General features: G+C 43.2%; 1 protein-coding gene and 1 long non-coding RNA gene across 11 annotated transcripts in view; both read right to left on the bottom strand.

The window, feature by feature from the left end:
• Window positions 1-2647: 2647 nt before the first annotated feature.
• LOC125989393 (uncharacterized) lies at window positions 2648-3686 on the bottom strand. Its single transcript, XR_007488673.2, has 2 exons — window positions 3456-3686; window positions 2648-2984 (listed from the first exon to the last, which is right to left on the bottom strand). It is a non-coding gene; the product is annotated as an uncharacterized lncRNA (long non-coding RNA).
• A 1700-nt stretch (window positions 3687-5386) lies between these two features.
• ubr4 (ubiquitin protein ligase E3 component n-recognin 4) overlaps window positions 5387-21875 on the bottom strand; it is a 40646-nt gene continuing 24157 nt past the window's right edge. For 6 of the 10 annotated variants that reach the window (XM_049755715.1, XM_049755718.1, XM_049755722.1 and 3 more), the window contains 53 exons: window positions 21719-21850; window positions 21486-21607; window positions 21274-21385; window positions 21012-21142; window positions 20668-20845; window positions 20468-20572; window positions 20101-20238; window positions 19144-19312; window positions 18856-19060; window positions 18669-18782; window positions 18200-18409; window positions 17961-18110; window positions 17651-17878; window positions 17490-17568; window positions 17154-17378; window positions 16875-17043; window positions 16534-16678; window positions 16239-16324; window positions 16076-16163; window positions 15791-15984; window positions 15458-15697; window positions 15206-15344; window positions 14957-15082; window positions 14752-14880; window positions 14271-14620; window positions 14008-14098; window positions 13783-13867; window positions 13507-13634; window positions 13126-13255; window positions 12878-13047; window positions 12679-12788; window positions 12381-12522; window positions 12200-12281; window positions 11942-12115; window positions 11686-11807; window positions 11376-11573; window positions 11175-11255; window positions 10990-11077; window positions 10713-10840; window positions 10458-10565; window positions 10263-10379; window positions 9919-10109; window positions 9635-9808; window positions 9451-9550; window positions 9150-9368; window positions 8935-9048; window positions 8713-8855; window positions 8500-8625; window positions 8082-8276; window positions 7311-7535; window positions 7099-7189; window positions 6674-6836; window positions 5387-6447 (listed from right to left, as the gene is read on the bottom strand). In XM_049755715.1, coding sequence (XP_049611672.1) covers window positions 6383-6447; window positions 6674-6836; window positions 7099-7189; window positions 7311-7535; window positions 8082-8276; window positions 8500-8625; window positions 8713-8855; window positions 8935-9048; window positions 9150-9368; window positions 9451-9550; window positions 9635-9808; window positions 9919-10109; window positions 10263-10379; window positions 10458-10565; window positions 10713-10840; window positions 10990-11077; window positions 11175-11255; window positions 11376-11573; window positions 11686-11807; window positions 11942-12115; window positions 12200-12281; window positions 12381-12522; window positions 12679-12788; window positions 12878-13047; window positions 13126-13255; window positions 13507-13634; window positions 13783-13867; window positions 14008-14098; window positions 14271-14620; window positions 14752-14880; window positions 14957-15082; window positions 15206-15344; window positions 15458-15697; window positions 15791-15984; window positions 16076-16163; window positions 16239-16324; window positions 16534-16678; window positions 16875-17043; window positions 17154-17378; window positions 17490-17568; window positions 17651-17878; window positions 17961-18110; window positions 18200-18409; window positions 18669-18782; window positions 18856-19060; window positions 19144-19312; window positions 20101-20238; window positions 20468-20572; window positions 20668-20845; window positions 21012-21142; window positions 21274-21385; window positions 21486-21607; window positions 21719-21850 — 7724 coding nt within the window. In that variant the 3' untranslated portion in view covers window positions 5387-6382. The remainder of the gene's footprint in view (window positions 6448-6673; window positions 6837-7098; window positions 7190-7310; window positions 7536-8081; window positions 8277-8499; window positions 8626-8712; window positions 8856-8934; window positions 9049-9149; window positions 9369-9450; window positions 9551-9634; window positions 9809-9918; window positions 10110-10262; window positions 10380-10457; window positions 10566-10712; window positions 10841-10989; window positions 11078-11174; window positions 11256-11375; window positions 11574-11685; window positions 11808-11941; window positions 12116-12199; window positions 12282-12380; window positions 12523-12678; window positions 12789-12877; window positions 13048-13125; window positions 13256-13506; window positions 13635-13782; window positions 13868-14007; window positions 14099-14270; window positions 14621-14751; window positions 14881-14956; window positions 15083-15205; window positions 15345-15457; window positions 15698-15790; window positions 15985-16075; window positions 16164-16238; window positions 16325-16533; window positions 16679-16874; window positions 17044-17153; window positions 17379-17489; window positions 17569-17650; window positions 17879-17960; window positions 18111-18199; window positions 18410-18668; window positions 18783-18855; window positions 19061-19143; window positions 19313-20100; window positions 20239-20467; window positions 20573-20667; window positions 20846-21011; window positions 21143-21273; window positions 21386-21485; window positions 21608-21718; window positions 21851-21875) is intronic. The other 4 variants (XM_049755717.1, XM_049755719.1, XM_049755724.1 and 1 more) reach the window with 1 other exon arrangement.

Below are 21875 nucleotides of genomic sequence, written 5' to 3'. Positions count from 1 at the left end.
CAGAGTCTGGTCCGCATTTCCGGCAGTAAGTCGGATTCGTTCCCAGTGAGGGTTGGACTCCGCCAAGGCTGCCCTTTGTCACCGATTCTGTTCATAATTTTTATGGACAGAATTTGTAGGCGCAGCCTTGGCGTTGAGGGGGTCCGGTTTGGGGACCTCAGCATCGCGTCTCTGCTTTTTGCAGATGACGTGGTGCTGTTGGCTTCTTCAGGCCGTGATCTCCAGCTCTCGCTGGAACGGTTCGCAGCCGAGTGTGAAGCGGTCGGGATGAGGGTCAGCACCTCCAAATCCGAGTCCATGGTCCTCGATCGGAAAAGGATGGAATGCCCTCTCCGGATCGGGGATGAGATCCTGCCCCAAGTGGAGGAGTTCAAGTATCTTGGAGTCTTGTTCACGAGTGAGGGGAGGATGGAGCGCGAGATCGACAGGTGGATCGGTGCAGCGTCGGCAGTAATGCGGACCCTGTACCGGTCCGTTGTGGTGAAGAGAGAGCTGAGCCAAAAGGCAAAGCTCTCAATTTACCGGTCGATTTACGCTCCTACCCTCACCTATGGTCACGAGCTATGGGTCGTGACCGAAAGAACGAGATCTCGGATACAAGCGGCCGAAATGAGTTTTCTCCGCAGGATGTCCGGGCTCTCCCTTAGAGATAGGGTGAGAAGCTCGGTCATCCGGGAGAGACTCGGAGTAGAGTCGCTACTCCTCCACGTTGAGAGGAGCCAGATGAGGTGGCTCGGGCATCTTATCAGGATGCCTCCTGGACGCCTCCCTGGGGAGGTGTTCCGGGCATGTCCCACCGGTAGGAGACCCCGGGGACGACCCAGGACGCGCTGGAGAGACTATGTCTCTCAGCTGGCCTGGGAACGCCTTGGGATCCCCCGGGATGAGCTGGATGAAGTGGCTGGGGAGAGGGAAGTCTGGGAGTCCCTCCTAAAGCTGCTGCCCCCGCGACCCGACCCCGGATAAGCGGAAGAAGATGGATGGATGGATGGATGGATGGATTGTTTAACTTGCTAAACACTCCTAAATATATTGACCTGTTTTTATTTAATGTATTATTTTTTAGTCATTATTAATCCTCAAGGGCAGAAATGTATATCAGTGCACACTGACTTAAATGTGTCTCTGGGTCCCTTTGAAGCGTGTATGTGCTCCACAGTAGACGTCAATGTGTAAACACACAAAGTGTCCTCAGGTTCCCAGCACAAGTTCACACATCCGACGCACTCCCGTCTGGTCCAGTGTTCCCACAGCCTGACATACTTCTGCATGATGCATCACACACACACACATCCTGCTATACTGCCTGTTGCTTTCATGCACGTATTTGTATCCACTGTAAAATTGACTGTCTGCCACCATTCTGTCTGTCTATTTGTCTGTCTCTCTAAAAATGTCAAGTGCTTTAAAATGGCTGGCAGTGAATCTTTGGTATGATTGTGATACCACACAAATCTGACATAACCTTTTGTTTGTTTGTTTGTTTGTTTGTTTGTTTGTTTGTTTGTTTGTTTATCCTTTTGTTTTTGGAACAAGGCCTGTTTAAGAATATAGTCCTCTTATAGTGAAGGTAGGCATCTTTTATAAATATAACTCACCAACTAACTTTAACAAAACAGAAATAAAGATGGGGTCTCAATTTCGTAAGATTATATATTTTATATCCATACCAAATACTTTTATGTTCTTGTAACTATTGAGACATGACTTAATTCTCTTCTTCACATTTAAAACAATTTGTCTAAAATAATTACTATGTTTATTTTATTTACCATTCTTATGGTATTTAGTGGTACATGTGGCAGTTCTGTTTAATTGGCCTTATGATTACAAGAGAAAATTCTCAGTAAGTTGCACCCTAAAAAGTTTCCTATTATAGATGCACAGGCACACACGCGCCTGCACACACACACTCGCACGCACGCACACACGCACGCACACTCAAGCTGCAGCTGGCCACGTCTCGGTCACACGCTTCTTTTCCCCTTGCGTTGTGCTGAACGTGGGAGATGAGGTGCTCCCGAGCTTCCCACACTACAGCGTTAATGACACACAGACCGCCCCCACAAAGGAAGTGTGCCCTATTCAGCAGAGATATTGAGTGGACCACCCCCCTCTCCTGTTCCCACCAAAGCACACTCCCCTGTCTCTCTCTCATACACACATGCACGCTCGCACGCACGCACGCACGCACACACACACAAACACACACACGCAGGGAACACAGGCTTGTCAACTGGGCTTCCAGGCACACCATCTGGACTCATGGTAACCATTGTCAATTTTGGAGATTCTCACCGTGTGAACTGGAGACCGAAATAGAGACGTGTGTGTGTGTGCGTGTGTGTGTGTGTGTGTGTGTGTGTGTGTGTGTGTGTGTGTGTGTGTGTGTGTGTGTGTGTGTGTGTGTGTGTGTGTGTGTGTGTGTGTGCGTGTGCGTGTGCGTGTGCGTGTGTGTGTGTGCGTGTGTGTGTGTGCGTGTGTGTGTGTGTGTGTGTAATGTTCAAAAAGTTAACTTAGGCAATTATGCTATGAGGCCAATGAAACACACTTTTTCCTAGATCATCAGTGATTCCAAACATAAGAGGGTAAGCATCATAAACCCAGGAAAATACTATATTTGCATAAAATATTGACACAACTGATGTTTGTTTCCTTTATGATCTATTTTAATTTTTTGATGATTAAATGTCCTGTGGGTCATTTTGATTGTCAGACTACGTACAAAAGAAACCAACACAACAGCAAAGTAAAAAGGTTGATTTTCAGCTGGGTGTTTGGTGACTTGTCACAGTGTACCACCACACACTCAAATGGGGGCTGTATCAAACATTCTGTCTTTATGCTATTTCATGATTGCTTCAAATGTTCAATTGGTGTATTTCACGTCGAGGGGCAGATGTTTCCGTCTGTGTTCCCACCACACATCAGTTGAGGGTGACAAGGGGCCAGTAAGGCATGGTGCGTCCAGGGTGGCCTCCCACCTGTTTGTTTGGATTGAAGCCTTTGTATGAGAGGAATCCAACTAATTTATGCCCATGTTGCATTGTCATAACGCTCCTGTGTGATTGGCCGAACGCCGTGAGAACCGGCGCCGCATTAAAGCAACGGCACAGCGTATAAAAAATGGACCTCGGGTGGTGTCGGGCCAAATCATCTCCAGGGCTACATGAGTCTGGACTACGTGGAGGCCGAGATGATTGAGCAACAGACAACGTAAGTGGAGACATGCTATAACATGTTATTCTTAAAGTCCTATTAGTTCCATAAGATTGTATTTGTGTATTCTCAGCAGTCTATTCTGTTCATTTCGTAGTGTTTATATTAGCTGCATCGCTTCTAGTTTGTGTATGTGGATGTCTATGTAAGTCTAATCCGTCCAGGGTGCTCCAAGTCAGCAGTGCTGGAAATGTATTAGAAATGGGATTGTTTCTCTGATCAGATTTTATATTCACCTGATTGGTTCATCAAAACAAGTCTGTGTCAGGATCGGAATGGAGCAGGGCAACCAAATGGACCAGGGGTTATTGAAGGGAAAAGGTAGTTGGAAGAGAGGGTACGGGGAACAAACTAACAGAACCGGCAAACTAACATAACTTAACGGACCGACCATCAGACTGGCTAACAGAAACAGAACTGGCAAAGACAGGAACCAAAAGAAACAAGAACGACATCAAACGTGAAGACATCAATGATCCGACAGGGGAGTGAGGGGCAGACAGGACTTAAATGTAAAACAGGTAACAAGAGGCAGGTGACTGATTACATTGATTGAGGTAACACAGGAGGGGAGGGGCGACGCGAACAGAAACCATGGTAACATAGACATAATAAAGCACCGGGGGTGAGGGTTGACAGTCTGACTAGAGAATGACAATACATTTAAGAACAATTCTGATTCCGTGGGGAGCAAGTATTGATTCTGGCAGGCAGTTGATTTTCCGCAGGCATTAAAAAAAAAAAAACCTTAAAATTACTAAGCAAACTTATGTAATAATGGAGTAAGAATTATTTTAGGAACTTATTCGCAAACTATAACATTGAAACATTGTGGTTTTAAAATAATCAACATTCTCTTGATCCCTCTTGGACAGATTTAGTTATTAATAATGACTCTTGTGAGGATGAGCGGTTCGGGATATAACTGAATGACTGAATCAATAAATGTGTACGAACAACTGAACAAACGAACAAACAAACGAATTGATTAATTTTCATTACTAAGTGAAAAAGATTGAATCAAACAACGTGTTTGAGGCAGAACAAGCAATATTAAAACAAATATTTCAATAATGTATAAATCAACCAATTGAATTTCCTGATTTAGATGGAATTAGTACATCACCATGGAAGGCCTGGCTTTATTGCACTAGATTCACTTTTCTAATGTGTGCCCTATCTGCAGCATGTGCAAGGTGATGCTGATGGAGAGGAAGTGCACAAACAAAGCAGCAAGAATGCGCTCGTCCCTGCAGAGGCAACTAAGTGGAGGGATGTCCGGCTCGAGCTCAGATGCGTGGGACAAAACAGTGTCCTTTTTTGCCCTGAAGAAAGCCCTCATTTTTCACAACGGCTTCACCAAATCGTCCAGGGAGGCCATGCGCGCGTTCCCCTCGCCCACCGATGATGTCACCCCACTGTGCTGCCAGTGACCGATGGACTCTTCAACATTGGGTTTCGTTAAAAGCTGCGCAAATTGCGCATTTTTTATTGTTACTTTTTTTAATTGGGGGGTTTAACTCCAAAATGGTCCAAAATTGGGACTTTTTTTTTTTAATACACCAGAGGCCTTAATATTTCTTGAAAGTGGTCTCAGAAAGACCACGTTGTCAAGGTATGTTGTGGAGAAAACGCCATAGTCCTTTGTACAAAGGATCTTTATTGCGTTAGTATTGTATTGTACAAATGCTGTTTGAAATGTCCATGAAATTAGAAATAAATGCACTGTGGTAGGGAGTGAACTTCAGTAAAGAGTTTTAACGCTGCGACTTCGATACACTTACGGCTGTAAGCAAGAATAAAGTCCGCGATGTAATGATAAAAACGATTTGCCGAACATCAACACTTTGTGTGAATGCTGCATGTACCTTGGACAGCAGAGGGTGCTCGGCTGTACATGTGATGAAGCGTGCTGAAACTAAGTAAAAGACCTTCTCCCTCAATATATTGGTTTGGTTATTGTTTTCGCTACCATAATGGCCCGATGTGTTCAAGTAATAACTTGTTAAAGGGACCATGTTCCAAGTGCAGCAAATATGAGTATTATATTGTAAAAAACAAAACACCTTGAACCCCTCATACTTGGCAAAAGGGGTTAATGTCAGTGCACATCCTGCTGAACATTGCATCATGCCCAAATTGTTTGCAAAAAATTTCTGACAAGTCATCATAACCATATATCAACTTTATTAATCATAGGGCTAATTCAAAAAGCAGACATTCAGCAACATTTGAACAATCGTAGCAGCAGGCGAATGAACAATAAAGTGAGTCAAGTCCACACCATGCTTTCAGCTGGCTAACGCCACTACTTTTGCTCAAGGTTGGTGAGCGTAAAACTCAGCTGCACGTTCCTGGCCACAAAGAGCAGTTCTATTGCCAACTTTTTTTCTTTTTTTGGAAGGGGGGGGCGAGGGGGGACAGTTATCATTGAAGCAATAATTTATATAAAAAAAAAAAAAGGAATCCAATGCAAAACCCTTGAAGTGAAAACAAAGGAATAAAGTATGTAGGGATATAATGTAATTTGCTTTATTATGTATTGCAACAGGAGATCTAAAATATCACTGCAACAGATGAACTCTATACAAAAGGTTAAGGTGACCAAGGCATAGTGTCAAGGATGAAAATAAAACTTACTATAAATACGTTCCTTGTTTTCCCCCCTTTGTCTTGGTGTTGCTTGCCATATCGATAAAAGAAATTTTGCTCATACACACACAAAACAAAAACGGCATCTTTCACCCAAATTCCAGTTAGAACCATACATGATGACCAAAGGAGGACAAGTTAGCATGTGAGGCTTTCTCTGCCATTTTAAAACACGCTGACCAAAACCTTAAATAAGAAACAAAAGCAAAACAAGGCCAAATAGAATGCCACGCTCATCATGTCGTCGGACTGATATCCCCCTCCAACGGACATTCCAGCGCCTCATCATCTGTGTTTGCTTTGTGTGGAATTAGTTGTGTGCCCAACGCATCTTGGTGTATTAAAAGATTACTATCAATTGAAGATGTCATGGTGGGTGGGTGGGGGGCTAGCTGAAGCATGGCGTATACACTGTGCACAGAGGGAAAAGTGTTTATTTGGTGGCTGTTCCAAGAGCAGTTGTGATGCAGTTTGGATTGGGAATTGGTGTATGGGTGGATCCAACTACCCATCAGGGTAAAGAGTTCAACAAATCCTGCAGGAAGAGGTCTGGATCGGGGATTTCGGAGAGGAGACCTGAAACATGAGAAGTTGGTCATTTTTGTTTTTTACCTTTTTTTTCTTTAAGGAACAAGTGTGAGTATTAGTTGTCGTGTTTTAAGATATCGTTTCTCAAATGTTTTACACCAAGTGCTGCCTTCGTGAGCCCAAATTAGCATGGTAGGAGTATTGTTAGTCACTTTTGTTGGAATTATGATAAATCTTTTCAACATGAGGCCGCTTTCATTCTGTGTATACTGACCTACAACATCAAAGAACTCTGCCAAGGATTCAGCAGGCATGAGTTCATCCTGGAAAGCCCTGAGCACGCGCTCCGAGGCCTCATAGATGGGCATGTCGTTGTGACGCACGTACTCGGCAAGCGAGAAGGACCAGCCGCCCTCTGTGTTGCTGGTGGGAACTTTCTGGAGAGCCGAAAGGCAGAGAAAGTAGTTAGTTGTAATTGTGTTTTTCTAAATAAAAACAACATTGCGTTGAATATTATAGTACTAACTGATGTGGCCTGACCAACCCCAATAAAGACAACACAGACAAGGCCTGGGGCATTTCCATTCATTTCAAAGAGGAAAGTTGATTTGAGAAATGAGTGATCTTAAGTTACACGCATGTTCCTGGAACAAATTAAACTCAGAAGTCAATGCACCACTTGAAGTTTTCAGACATTACCCTGAACATGTCATAGACAAGATCCACCAGGCCCCAGAAGAGAAGGGGTGAGCGATAGACCGCATATTCCTTTGGTGCTTTATCTGTCAGTCTGAGGAAGGGTAGAAGAGAGGGAAGAGAGAAAAGATGAGGGGATCTCATTTCAACTCGCATGCACTTAAATAAATACATGAATTAATAAATAAACGCAAAAAAATTCACAGAGGTCGTACTTGTTGGCGCTGCTTGCCGACACCTTGCGGGCGTGTGCATTGACCAGGAGTCTCCGGAGGAAGTAAATCCGTGAGGTCATCCAGCGCTCGGGCGGCATGATGTGCATGGCCAGGATGGTGTAGTAGTGCGGTCCTTCTACCTCGTACGAGCTCTCCACCCATTTCTCACACAGCTGCTCCTGGAAAGTTTGCAGGTTCTTCTCCTCTCGGGAGGTAGCCCGTGTCCTGCAGGGTTAGCGAAGGGATACCAATATACACTTTATAAGCAGCAGACTTTGGCAGAAAGTTTCTTGTAGAAGAAGTCTGACTTGTAATGTGTAGATCAGAGGTGCTCCACAACTTTGGTTCAGACATATAGAATTTTGGCAAACTATTTAAAAGAAAAAACTGCTCAGTGATTTATTTACATACGGTTGTCTTTGTAGTTTTTAACTTCTGCAACGTTTTGGTGGATTTACAGTCATGTTAGCTTCCGCAATGTGGTTTTATTTTTTACCGGTGTAGATACACCCTGAAAAGTGGCTAAGATGGAGTCAATTGCAAGCACAGTGTCAACAGTGTGCATCCACCTGAGGTTCTCGTCATGGTGAGCCAAAATATACTGCTTTTTAATTATTAATTTATATACAGTTAGCTTTAGCCAGTTAACACAACCCAAGTGCCTCTGCAAAAGGTTTTCACCTTTGGTCATGCCTCACGGTCCAACATGATAATTTTGTACGCTATGATGGCCAATTTTCAACTATAAGATTGCCAGGATGCAGTACATACGTGTTGAGCACATAGAGCACAGTGTGGATGATGTAGGGGATGAGATGGATGTTGCTCTCTCGGCCGCCTCCTCCTGTGTCCACGCTGAATGATTGTTCGGTAGCAAAGCGAAGGAAGAGCAGTTTGGTGTCATGAATGTTGAGTTGGTACGTGGGCTCCCGCTGGCCTGTGCACTCCTGCAGATATGTGTTGTGTCTGTGTGGCACAGAAAAAACAGGAGTCAAAATTCAATCTTTAAGGCTGGTATTTCTATCACAGCATTCATTAGACATATAGTTCTTGGGAGGTAATAGCTCCTAAAAAGAAAAGGAGAAATTGGGAGCCAGTAGGTTCTCCCCTGTGCATTCTCTTCAGAGATTAGAATTATTCAAATCTAGGGAGGACATTTTATGCTGTTTTTTCTTTGATATGTGTTTACCGTGCTAGGCATGTGGCAAACGCCGATTCTGGCACATGCGGCCCCCAAACAGGAAGAAGTCCATTGCACTTGGTGTTGGCGTTCTGAAGAGCGGCGCTTTCCCACTCTTCTCGCCCACGGGCCAACCTGCAGTAAAGGTAAAATAAATAAGAATTAAAATAAAGACCATAACACAGTGTTTGATGTCTTCTTAAGAAGGAAAGTTGCTGCTACCTGACAGCTGCCAGATGGCAGTCGTAGTGGACAATGTTAAAGTGCGACACAGTGCTGTAGCCCTGCTGCTTGCGAGGCTTGTTCTCAAATTCCTCCAATGACACCCGTTTTGTGAAAGTGTAAATACCCAGGACCTTGGTGGGCTGGAATGAAAACCATACCTGTCAAGTCGCTGTACCTCACTGAAACACCAATAAGGATGTGTGCCTTGTTGTAGCCTACCTGAAATTTGTAACCTTCTCTACAGATACAACAAGTCAAGCCTGGCTCCTCTATCAGTTCCTCCATTTGTTTCAACAGTGAAGTCTTTGTCACCACCTGACCCTTCTCATTTGTCTGAAAGGCAAATGCACACATTGCATGTTACTTGTCAAGCTTGTTAGTGACAGAAGTAAACAGAAACAAAAAAAACATTCATGTGCAAAAAGCGAGTGTACCGTCATGCCCAGTGTTCCCAGAGCCTTTTGTCTCATAGCCATGGCCATTCGCTTCTTCTCAGCTCTGGTCTCCCTGCGTGCCGCTTCTATCTTTAGGTTGACGTCGCTGTGCTCCCTCAGTGCTTCCAGAAGGTTCTCTGCTAGCGTACCAATACCTTCATCGCTGGAAACCTGCTCCAGCTTGTGCAGGCTGGTAATTGAATCAGTGCCTATCAGCACCTGAACATGACAAAGGTTTTCCCTTTCATGTTATGAATCCTGACTTTATTAATACACTACATTTCATGTGAGCATTATGTACCTGTGTGGGAGGATGCTGAGTAGCCAAACCACGGAGCAATCTTAGAATGAAGGGGAGCGCAGGTCGAGAGAGGAACCTCTTCCAGATGTCGGCATCCAGACTGACAAGAAAAAAGATGAAACTTCAGACAAAGGAGACACTTTTCTATGCCTTTAACAAACGCTTGGAAGGATAAGTCCCATACTTTTTTGCATTTGGGATATGTTTCTTCATGTAGTCCAGTGCATTTTGTGTGATTCCCTTTTGAAGAATAAGATCTTTCAGCTGATGGCCATTACTGTTATTTTTTATTCCAGCAGCGATTTTACAGAAGCAATCCAGAAACACTTTGTCATCGGCGCTATGATCCTCGTCATACCTGAAAAGAAAAACGTTTCATAGTGGTATGTGTCAAATCAATGTAGGACTATCATTAAGACATTGAGAGTATAGGTCAGCACTTTTAATACCACACACAGTGACACCTACTTGTCAAAGCTGCAACATGGCTTGAAGCGCTCAACCAAGATCCTCATCTTCTCCAGTTCGCCAAATGACAAGTATGGGATGATGCGAAGCAGACCCTGCAGCACGCTGGGGTTGGAGCGCACAAACGGAGTATTGATCTGGTCCAGCAACATGACAAGCTGATCCTTGTCGCCAGTCAGCAACAAGTTACCCTGGAAAAACAATGACAGATTATAAAGATCTTTTTAACCCTTTCAAAGGAGTTAGAGGGGATTTGTGCTTGTTAGGGTGCAGCTTCCTAGTCCTATTTGGCATTGGTGACAGTCTGTGCTCTTTGAGTGGTCATGTGGCTTTGGCGGTCCTACCTTGTCCTCTGAAATCTCTGCATTAGCTTCATCCAGAATGATCTCCATGATGCTCAGAACTTGCTCTGCTATGGAGGCCCCGCCACTGTCCTTACTCTCCTGTTCAGCCACTAAAGCCTGAGAAGGAAAAGGAAGAGAACATATTAAAAGTTGTTCCTCAATATTGTGTGAAATACAAGGACAAATGTCACTCACCAGATTTAGAGTTCCGAGCATGACATTGAGTGTGTTCATCTCTGGTTTGACTAGCTGTTGCCGGTTTACTTTCACTTTTACACAATAACTGAACAACTTCAGTAAAACCTAAAAAGATACAATTCACCTTTGAATTAGGAATACAATCATATTTTTCTCCGCACATGCATGATGATTCTTTATATTATGGTTATTACGCATATTGTAATCATATAACTGTTGCGCAACATCATTAACCCAACGCCACCGTCTTACCGTGAGCAGATGACGTCCCTGTTTAAAATCTTTGATTCCTGACAGCCGATTGAGCATACACTCCAGTCCGCCACACTGTGCCATGACTCCTGCCATCTTGTACACCTCCTCCTCATCCTCCTCCTCATCTGGACAAAGATCATTAAGTGACCTTTTTTAAAATGTATTCTTGTATTTTTAACTTTATTGTGCAATAAAATCTATAGACACACAAAGAAAGACTAGCAGACTTGACAGACTATAAACAGTGTGGGAGACGATAAACAAATAATAGAACCTGTGGTTGAGTCCAGCGATTCAATGAACTCCTCTGTCGCATCTCCCAAGAGACCTCTCATTCGATAAATGATTCTCATTGGTTCGCCCTTGGAAAAGAGGGAGCAATGTCAACTTGACCATTCATTTATTTCAAATATACTTTGGAAGCCGCAGTAATTATTAGTGTTTTGCCTTTAACTTTACCTCATTTGTTGGGCACCACACCTTCTTGTAGACTTCAGCGACAGACAGATCCAAGCTAATGATTTTGTTGTTCACCAGAAGCTGAGGAAAGCAAAGACATGAAATGTGTTTTTTTGCAATGACTTGACTTGACGACAATAGGAAGTGCGCAGTAGGAGAAGGACATTTTGAAATGGCAATCAAAATACAGATTCAGATTACCTCCATGCCACTATCGTCTTCAAGGAGTGCCACCAGGTCGCAGTCTTGGCAGATCTTGTTCTTAATGTCCCTCATAAGGGGGCCAATGCCAGCCTCGTTACAACTGTAAGGGTTTCCAGGCATGCGACCTTGCAAGAAATCCTCCTGTTGAGGGTCTTTTTCCAGGGTTACAAAGAACTCTGTCACCTCGTTCTCCTCCTTAAAAGGGAAAAGGTGAAAGGAATAACATTAAGACTCACACTGGTGGTCAAGTAATTATTCTGTAAACTAGATCTCTAAGCGAAATAAATCAGGCATAGAGCTAACTTACAGGATAAATGATGCTACACAGTCTCTCAAAAATGAAAACAGGTGTTCTGTAGTCATCCAAATTGTATCGCTTCGCAGTCTCTATGCACACTGCCATGAAAGCCTTCGTTTCAGACTCAGTACCTATAAACAGCGCAAGATGGTTAGACTTCGTGCGTATCATGTCAACTGTGGAAAACATCACTAAGCTCCAACAAACATTGCCAGACTCTGCTGCATGCTGCAAAAGCAGTAGTTAAGATTCCACTTCTGCTGACCTGTGGTCATGTCCTCCAGCATCTCCAGCAGCATGTCCTGAGTCTCATCAATGAGTTTGGTGCGCTGCACCACCAGCTTTCTCAGACACAGATAACCATTCAGCACTGTGCCAACCAGACGGCTCTTAAAATGACGCTTAATGGACTCCACCTCCACAAATGATGACAGCAAACCTGCCATGACATAACACAATTTTATCAAATATTTGATAAAAAACACTTCCAATCTTTGCTGACATGTGCTTCAAAAATGTATACCAGTGAAGCTCTTGAGTGCATAGCCTTGCTGCAAGTCTGTGCTCAGCGTCGCCTCCTCCAGGGCCAGCAGGTTGGCTATTTCCTGTCAGAGGCAATTACGCACAATGACATTGAAATAATTGCATGACACACTTTTAAAGGCACCTTTTAAACAGTTTAAGCCAGTTACAGATCACTTTACCTTGGTGATGAGATTGCCGATGTAGGGAAGGACCCCACGTGCAGCCAGGTAAACCTTCCAGTGTGTTGGTTTGATAAGCTTTTGGTAAAGACCAAGGTACTCTGCTGCACACTCTCCAGCCAAACTCAGCTCATCCAGATAACTGACCGACACATGAAAAACGCACATTTGCACTTGACTATGTAAAATTGATTTTTTAAAGTACAGTTGGCTTCATCACTGCCCATTAAAGAGTGATTTTAGAATTGTTGACCCTAATTTAATACATATGCCACTTTCATTCTTCATTAAGTGTTACCTGGTGAGCAGGCCCAAGACTTGTTGTTTGCGGCTGGGGATTGTCGTGAGAGCCTCCACAATTGTACATGCTGCCTGTCTTGCAGCTTGAGTAGCGGGCGTGAAAAGTACCTGCAGCATGACAAACACTTATGTCAACTGATTTCTAATGAGAGTGCATTTCTGAATCTCACGAGACATAATAATTTGCACATCTTTACCTGCCGGAGCCAATTGTTGTGGCTCAGCCTGAGCAGGCGAGGGAAAAGGATTTCACCTTTTCTGGATCTCATATACTGCTTCCATTTCCACACATACTTCTCCATCAGATATTGCTTCCGCAGTTCACCCTTCCCCTGTGGCTTTGTTACCATCTCATGGCCTGTCATGCCCATAAGTTGGCAGGATCATTTAAGAGAAAAATGAGTACTCAGCTACAATGACATGTTTGCACTACTTGAATACTTACATCTTGCAGGGAGGCATTTTTTCCAGGTCTCATATGACGCTTTGGGATCTTTCTTGAGCCACATTTGGGCTTGAGCGTGGATTTCATTACTGTAGGGCCTAACGGTGGTCAGGGATTCAGTGGCAGCATCCTTTAAACAACAGATAGTTGGTTAGGACCTGACCTGATCAAAAAGTACTTCAAGAGTTGGCATACTTTGAAATGACTTTTTTTTTTTTTTAATATTGTGCAATTGCCATAATGATACATCTTGCAAACTGAGTTTTCTACATGGTTTTACACCAACTTTTCAGCCAGTTGCATCCCAGTAACCTAATCAACACATATTAAACTGAACCTCAAAGCAAATGCAAAGCCTCAACATGATTTCTCAATATCCACCTTGTTCTTCTTGCTGGTGGGGGCAGGGGGTTTGATCAGCTTCTGCAGGATTTTTAGGCACATGAGAGTGATGTTCTCCACAACGACAGGCGTCTTAATGTTAACTGACATGAGAAAAAGACTAAGGGCTGCAGGGGGGGAGCACAAAAAAAACACAGAATTAGACATTCTAGATTAGAAATGGTATAAAAGATGTTGACTGCAAGGTAGGTGAGTGCTGACCTAATATTTATGCATAAATAGGACTCAAATCTATTTGCTAATACAGCCACTTACCACAGCGCAGCCGTAACTCCCAGCATCCTCCCTCTTTTGAAATTGAGTCAGTTAACAGCAGCATTTCATACTGCAGATTACTAACCTGTTAAAAAAACACATTGTCAAATTTACACTGCCCCAGTAGCGTTTGTGCTGTAATAAATGTATCACTGCTTCAATACTGTACACAAAAGAAAGACACGGATGCATGGCTTTGAACGAGCAGATGAGAATCACACATACCAGGTCAGGATTGGCCCAGTGACCTTTGAGTGCTGCCGAAACCTTGGCAATAATAAGGTCATTCATCTGCTGCGTGGCTTCTGGGTGATCTCTAAAAATACAATAATAAGAAAAATGATTACTTGAACAGAACTGCTACAAAACGGACAAATGACCAAATGAAGTTTATATGGTTTCATCAAACAAGCCATGAGTGTCAGGTCAAGGGTAGTGCACTAAAAATGTTATATTTAACTACAATAGGATCTAGAGCAGGACTGTACCTGGTAAGTAAACAAATTAGCTGGCGTACTTCCTCTCTCATGGCTGCAGTACCGCGTCGCAAGTTGTACTCAAAAAGCTCACGGATGAGCCCCTGAAGGACAAGGATCTGCCGGAGGGCCGGGTTGGTGGCCAGTGCACGCAGTAGAGTGATACAATGACCTGTGACTGCTGAGGCACAGCCGTAACACTTGTTGGAGGAGGTGTGGCCACAGCCCAGCACAGAGAGGGCACGGTACTGGCTGGCCGTAAAGGTCGGCTGGTGGCTGCTGCTGCTTCGGGAGGATTTGGTGGCAGCCTCACGCTGCTGAAGATCATACTCAAGCAGCTCTTTGCGAGATGCCAGCACTTTCTGTGTGTGTGTGTGTGTGTGTGTAGAGAGAGGGAGGGGGGGGGGTGTTAAACACCAGACCCATAATTTTTGTAAATAATCATGAAAATGCTCCAGCATATGGGGAGGCCAACAGGTCCTTAGTTTCTAACCTGTATAATTTTGGAGAGTTCATCAAATGATGTTTTGCAGTCTCCACTGTATTCCTGAGCCAGCTGCTGAATGTATCTGTTCACATTGGCAGAAGATGTTCCAAGACCTGCAGCGGCTCCGGTGTCATCCTGTGGAAGGAAGGTTGTCACCCATGTTTCAAATTCTGCAACATTCACTGCATAATAAATACACTCCAAGCCTTACCTGGGGCTTTTCTGGTGCCGCCTCATTGACTTTAGACAAAAGGCTCTCCAGCTGGGGCCGATGACCCATTAGCTGGTGATAGACACGATCAGCTTTTTCCAGAAGGGTGTTGATGTTTGTCACAGCCTGCAAGGATTAAAAATAAGTTTTAAAATACATGGTCATACATACAGTCTTTAGAGAGCAAATGAACTTTTGAGCAATAGAACTTCAAATAAAGTTTTGAAGTATGAATAAACAGTTGCTTGCTTTTTTCCTGTCTTCTTCATTCTCAATAGGATCCACAGCACAGCATGGTTTGGCATAAAGCATGAAGTCAAATCTGGCATATTTGCAGAAACCACAGGCATTGCACAGGAAGGGGTCCTTTTCATCATAGTTGATAGACCTGTTTTGAAAAAAAAATAAAACATGGCATCATATTTAAATATGATGTACAACTTTGTCATAGTTGATTGAGTACCTGTACTGTTAAATTGGCTAAGGAAGTGTGCTGCTCACCTGCACTTGTGGCACTGATAGACATTCTCACCACAATTGCCACACACTCCAGGATTGGCAGGCACAGAGGCACTGCATCGTGGGCACTGCAGTGTCTCAGTGGAGGCTTGGTAGTTCTCATAAAAGTCAGAGAACTCAATCATCAGGTTGGATGCGACAATGGGTAAGGGCAGGTCAATTTTCACTTCCGTTTGACCTGGGGTCAGTTGTACTTTCTTGGCTTTATGCCAGCGAGCAGGCCTGAAAATGACAAACATTAACATTTTGTGCATTCTGACCCAGGCGAAAGTAAGCCAGGATGGCAAAAAAAAAAACCAGAAAATTAAAACACACTTGTTCTTCAGCTCCACAATAGCTTGCACAGTCCTGTTGTTGTAGTAGAGGTTGATAGTCCGGACCATTTTGGTGCGTTTGAGGTCGCCGATCTTTACAGTAACCTTGCTAATGGTATGGCTGCCAATAAGCTTGACAACCTGTTGTGTGGTGGTATAGCGGGTGTCCACTTTGATAGATGACAGTTTGATATTCTTTAGGGCAAATAGAAAAAAATATTTTTAACAATGTTTAGGATTAATATTTTTTTTTTTCCGGAGTCGATTAAGATATTGCTATACATACCGAAAAGGGAACCTCTGGATTATTACACACCAAGCAGGGGTCACTTTCCAGGTAAAAGCCATCAAACTCCACCAGACCTGACAGAGTGCTGTAAAAGAAAGCAGAAATGAATGTCCACAAATCAACAGTACAAACAACAGGCAGCATGGCTCATTAAACATACTTGTAGATGTTGGAGTTTGGGTGATTTGTCAAGATATGGTTCTGTGTTCTCAGGATTTCAACAGCCTTCTGGGAATACTCCTTCAGCTAAAAGAAAAGGAAACAAACCAATGAGGTTCATGAATAACCGAGTACAATTGTCATGTGTGGTTAGTACTTATGGCAAACAAGAAGCAACCAAATAACTGTCGAAGAACATCAAAACAATCACTGTCAAAGGATAACAACAAAAATCCATTCCACTCAAATGACAATATAAGAGACAGAATAGAGATTCTTAAGTCTGTGTTATTTACTTTTTTCTCTGTCTGCGGGGTCTTGAGTGAGAAGTACCCGAGAAGGTCAACAAACTGAGCAGCTTTGCGGCCATATGCTGGAAGCTCTGGCCAGATGGCCCAAGTGAGCTCCAATAGCAACTCCTGCTGAGATTTACTTGAGTTCCTAGTGAGAAATCCATACATTTGGGGATTATAATGACATATTCAATAATATTTGAAGGATTAAGCACCAATTCTCTTTTTAGTATACACTGTTCCTGTTATTGCATGAATATGGTTTTGAGTGTTGGACTGCGCTAAGCCTAAATGTAAAAATGTACTTGGTGAAAAAAAAAATATATATATATATAAAAGAGTACCTGTAGATATGTAATGCCAAGCAGTGGGCTTGCCAGCGCACCGCTGATGAGTTGGACTCAAGCAGGAAGCAGCGCAAAAACTGGATGAGTGTCTCCTTGTCCGCAAACTTGTTGAGCTGACTGACCAAAGCCATGCACAACTGATCCTCCTGGCTCCCAACGCCATCCCCTATGATCAGGACACAGACAAAAAAGCCCACATTCCATTCGATAGCATCCATCATCTGCAATTAAAGAATGACTCATCTGTACACAACAAGGCTTGCATCATTGCCTCACCCTCTTTGTCCTTCTCTTTATCTTCTTTTTTACTCTTTTTACTAGAGGACTTGCTCTGAGAGGACTGAGAAGTTCCTCCCTGTCCACTGCTTGAACCCCCTGAGAGTGAGGAGGAGTTGGCCAGCACCTTACTGCCACACAGCGCACACGAGAGCAATTGCAAAAGGACTGGGGAAACACCCTCGTCTACAAGGAAGCTGACTTGAAGCAGGAAGTACAACACAGCTGCAGAGAAGAATAAAGTACATGGGAAAGGAGAGTCACGATGATAAAGACACCAGTAAAGTTCTTACACTTCTATTAATAAATAAAAAAAGGGAATCGGAATTTACTTACAGTCATCTTTCACACAGAACTTCTGCCAATTGATTGTCCTCTGAGTTGCAATTTCAGCACAAGCTTTCAGATGCTCCATCTGCATTGCCAGAAACAAAGGGAATGTTGTCGAGCACCAAAACCATAAAAAATGCTGTCAGCATGCACCAAATTACACTCACCAGGTTGATGAGTGTGTCGTACTGCAGTGCTGAGCCAGATGAAGCTGTAACAATACCCGCCCGGAGGAAGACACCCTGTTCCTCGAGAAGCTTTTTGATGCTGCGCACGTGAGAATCGAGTGTGTGCAGATCCCGCAGCTGACGATACTTTTCCTTGGAGCCGCAGATAAACAGCAGCAGCTTTCTAACTTGCCTCCTGACAAATGGGGTCTGTTGGATCATCAAATACTGGAAAGAGAGATGATCATTTTTGATTCTCTTTTTACAATTTTCTGAAACAGAAAATGACACAAGTATGCCAGAATCTTACTTCAGACAGATAGTAGAACCAGGAATGATCAAAGACAGGAGGTGGGATGCGTGGATTGGTGTCAGCTATCTTTTTGATTTGATATGGCAGTCGGAGCACCATTTCAGTGAGCAGCTGCGAATAGGCTTCAAACACATCGGCTGCATGTCCCTAATCACAAAAGCAACTCAGTTAGTTCTACACTTCCTTGTCACTTTTAGTCTATATGACATGCTGTAACCTAATTTCATAACATATACCTTGACATACTGGCGGAGGAAAAAGGGGCTCATGTCTGGCGGAGAGGAAGATGTGTGCGGGCGAAGGAGTTGGCTAGTGGTCACAGGTTCTTCTTCACCCTGCTGGCTCTTCCAGAACTCCAGAAGGGATTTGAGCACATGGAGACAGTAGTCAATGGCACCCAGGCTGAGCAAGGCAGACGCTGTAGCATTGGAAATCAGTGAAGATGACTGGAAGAAACAAATGTAGCAAACAGCATGAGTCACTCGCAGAAACAAGGGTTTATACGAAATTAATTTGATCCAAAAAAAAAAAAAAATTTTTTTAAATGAATTTGGGTTATTCATATCACAGAATAAGTCATGCCACGCACGAACACACCACACTATTTGGTGAGTTTATAATTTTGTGACATTTGCTTAGTGGTGTGCCATGAGATTTCTTTTACTGTTCCAAGTATTTTTTAAGAACCCTTCAATAATAATGTACCTCAGAGGAAGATTTAGAACCGGATTTGGTTCGAGACATGAAAACGCTGAGCAGTCTCATGATGACCAAGTGTACTTCATTCATAGGACAGCGATCATTCTTTTTTGAAACATCCTACAGCGAGAAGAGGCAGGTTGAGCAAAACAAGCACATGTAAGATGATTTGCTTTGAATAGACTGCAATTACCTTCTTATGCATGGCGAGCTCTGCAATAAGCTGCGCAAGCAGATCATCCAAGGCACCCTTATCCTTTTCATCCTCCCCGTCAAGGTCAGAGGTCAGCATAAGGATAACTTGCATGTATGGAATGGCTTGAACGCCACCAACATTGTGGAGCTGAGAGAGTTGCTGCAGCAAGCGTTCCAGTAACATAAGACGAACCATGTGAAGCCTATTGACAAAGTAAGAGTCAAATTTTGTCAGTATATACAAGTTGACCAACAAAGAGTTTAGACCAGACTGTTGAGATCTGACCTGTTGCTTCTGTGGATGTCTCCCTCAGTCTCTCCTTCTCCCTCTGAGCCTTCACCTTCTTGCTGGGCTGTGGTGGTGCTGATTGCACCAGTGCTGGAGCTAACACTGCCTGGACCAGCAGGCTGGCCCTCCACTGTTGTATCCCCATAAGCACTGCTGCGTCCTGACACTGCCGAGAGAAAAGGAAGCAAAAAACATTAAGCATTGATGGGATTGTATTGTCAATATACTTAAGATTTCAAGGCATCTGATTTTATACTTCCTGAAGATTTTATTTTTCTGATTATTTTCTGAGCACTATATTCTCCCTAATTTTGAAAACTGTTTCTACTCCTTTAATTTTAATCTTTTACCTCTTTGGAATTGAAAAGCATAAAAAAGTAAATAATAAATAAAGACAAACAATTTTGACTGCTTGAAATGCTTTGTGTCTTGTCCCAGTCTAAAAAACACACTGATTAAGATTGCCCATCTTAAAAAAAAAAATACAAACGTACAAGTAAGGTCCATCTTTTCAGTTGAAAGACACTGCAACAATAGGGAATAAACTCTCAACCACCTGCCAATCTGATAAATAGCATATGGCTGCTCTCTTGCTCCCCTGAGAAATCTACTACGGATTCATACACCACGAGGTATACAGCCTTTTGTTTCAGGAGCTATGTAAATGAAGTTGAGGGGTTAGTGAGTTCACAGTGGGAGCCAAGCTGGTAGGGTCCACATTGCTTTCATAGTATAAAAGCATGGCCCAAAGCCAGCTACTTTTTATTCTCAACTGTGTGGGAGCACTATCAGTATTACCTTATCAATCATTTTCATTCATTCACAATCATTTACAAGTATCTGGATTTTTACATTTAAGTACGCTACAAAATGTGAACATCTTTTCAACCTCTGAACCTAAGTATGGTTTAGAAATTACACATGTGTAGTTCTCCCCTATAATCAAACACCCACCACTGTGCTCCCCTGCAACAGAATCGATAGCAGAACCTCCACTCTCGGAGCCCACACTGCCGCCATGCTCAGCTGGGGAGGTCCGAAGTGTGGAGCCATCAGTAGCAGCAGTACTGCCTTCGTCATCAGATGCTGGGGCTGAAATCATAGCAATAGTTGTAATAGCAAATAAACTGCAGTCATCTGGGCCAGGGTACAAGAAGAATCCATACCTTAAGTCATAACAATCCAAAGCATCTATCACAGAGTCAAAAACTCCAAAAGCTTTCTTAAAATTAGGCTACTCGTGTCAGACCACCACAATCAATCAACATTTGCCAATCTAGAAACTGAAATGTGCAGACACCACAAAAGGCATTCCTATTACCTGATGCAGTGGTGTCTGACAGTGTGCCCGCATCCAGTGACGAGGAGCTTGGGGCTTGACCAGACAGACCAAGGCTCTGAAGGCCAAGGGCACTGCTACTACTCCCTAAAAATATTACATATAAGATACCCATGAATATTTACACTACAAGCCAAATAAACTGAAATCAATCTTCCAAACCTTTTTTTTTTCCTACTAACCTTGTTGATCCTGCTGAAGGCTGAGCGCAATCGCTAGCTCTACCATTGTTTCATCATCAGCATCGGGAGGGATGTCAAGCATGGGGGGGAAACCCTCAGCTCCAGCCAGCAATGCTTCCAGGGGGGATGGATTTCCATTGTTTAGATTCTCTGATGTCTCTAGGACCATTGATTCTGACTGAAGAATGCAAACAGTGAACATTACAACTGTAACTATGAGGGAGCGGTGCTTAAAGCATTGAATGTTTCCTGCACATGCGTGAAGGAAACACTCATTATCATTATTAGGACTAATGTGGTACCAGTTGAGGTAATCGTCAGAATAAATCAATATATTTTCTCACCACCATCTCAAAGTCGCCATGATCCACTTCATTTTGCTCCTGACTCTCCGGTCTAACCTCTTCTCCACTAGTAAGCACAGATGATTGCATTTTGTCTTCTGCGTCATCATCGTCATCATCATCTTTGTCCCCTGATAAAAAAAAAATCAAAAAAAAAAAAAAAAAACCACCCAGAAATTTTTAGGGCAAAGAATTTTTTTCTGATCTGACAGAATTTTGTAATATATCCATACATCATTACATAAAGCTTGTGAAAACAAACCTATGGGTGTGTTGGAGCGTGGAGGAGATGGAAGGGTAACATGGCGACGCTTATTTCTTGGTCGAAGCACTCTGATCAGTGCCTGCTTACAAGCAAAGCTCACTGCTGTGTCCTGAAATCAAATGTGTATATTTTTTTCTTTCTCTCTTTTCTTTTTTTTTTTTTTACACACAGTGAGAGCGAGAATAATATTAACTTGGTCATGTACTTACAGGGCAGAGCAACATTTGCATGTAGATTTTGGAGGCCACATTGATGTAATCGAGCTCACAGGTGCAATATGCATGGATGATGTCCACCAGGGCATTGACTGTTGCCTCCACATGAGTGAGTCCTTTGGAGGCAGAGGAAAATAAACAACCATAGATTGGGTTGCCCATTGCTTATTGTTTTAAATACTAAAAAATACAACTTGCTGCCCCTCACGGATAAATGGTGCACTTACCGGGCAGGCATGCAGGAGCAAGAAAAGCATTCTTAGGTTTCAAGGAGTGTAGCTTCCAAAAGTTACTCATTAGTTGTGTGATGAAATAATGGCTTTCGCCTTCCACATACTTTTGCCCATCATCTGTCATGTCTGGATAAATACAAAACAAGTAATT

This window comes from Syngnathus scovelli, chromosome 2, assembly GCF_024217435.2.
Source record: "Syngnathus scovelli strain Florida chromosome 2, RoL_Ssco_1.2, whole genome shotgun sequence".
NCBI lineage: Eukaryota > Metazoa > Chordata > Actinopteri > Syngnathiformes > Syngnathidae > Syngnathus > Syngnathus scovelli.
This window is presented reverse-complemented; position numbering and strand designations above follow the sequence as displayed.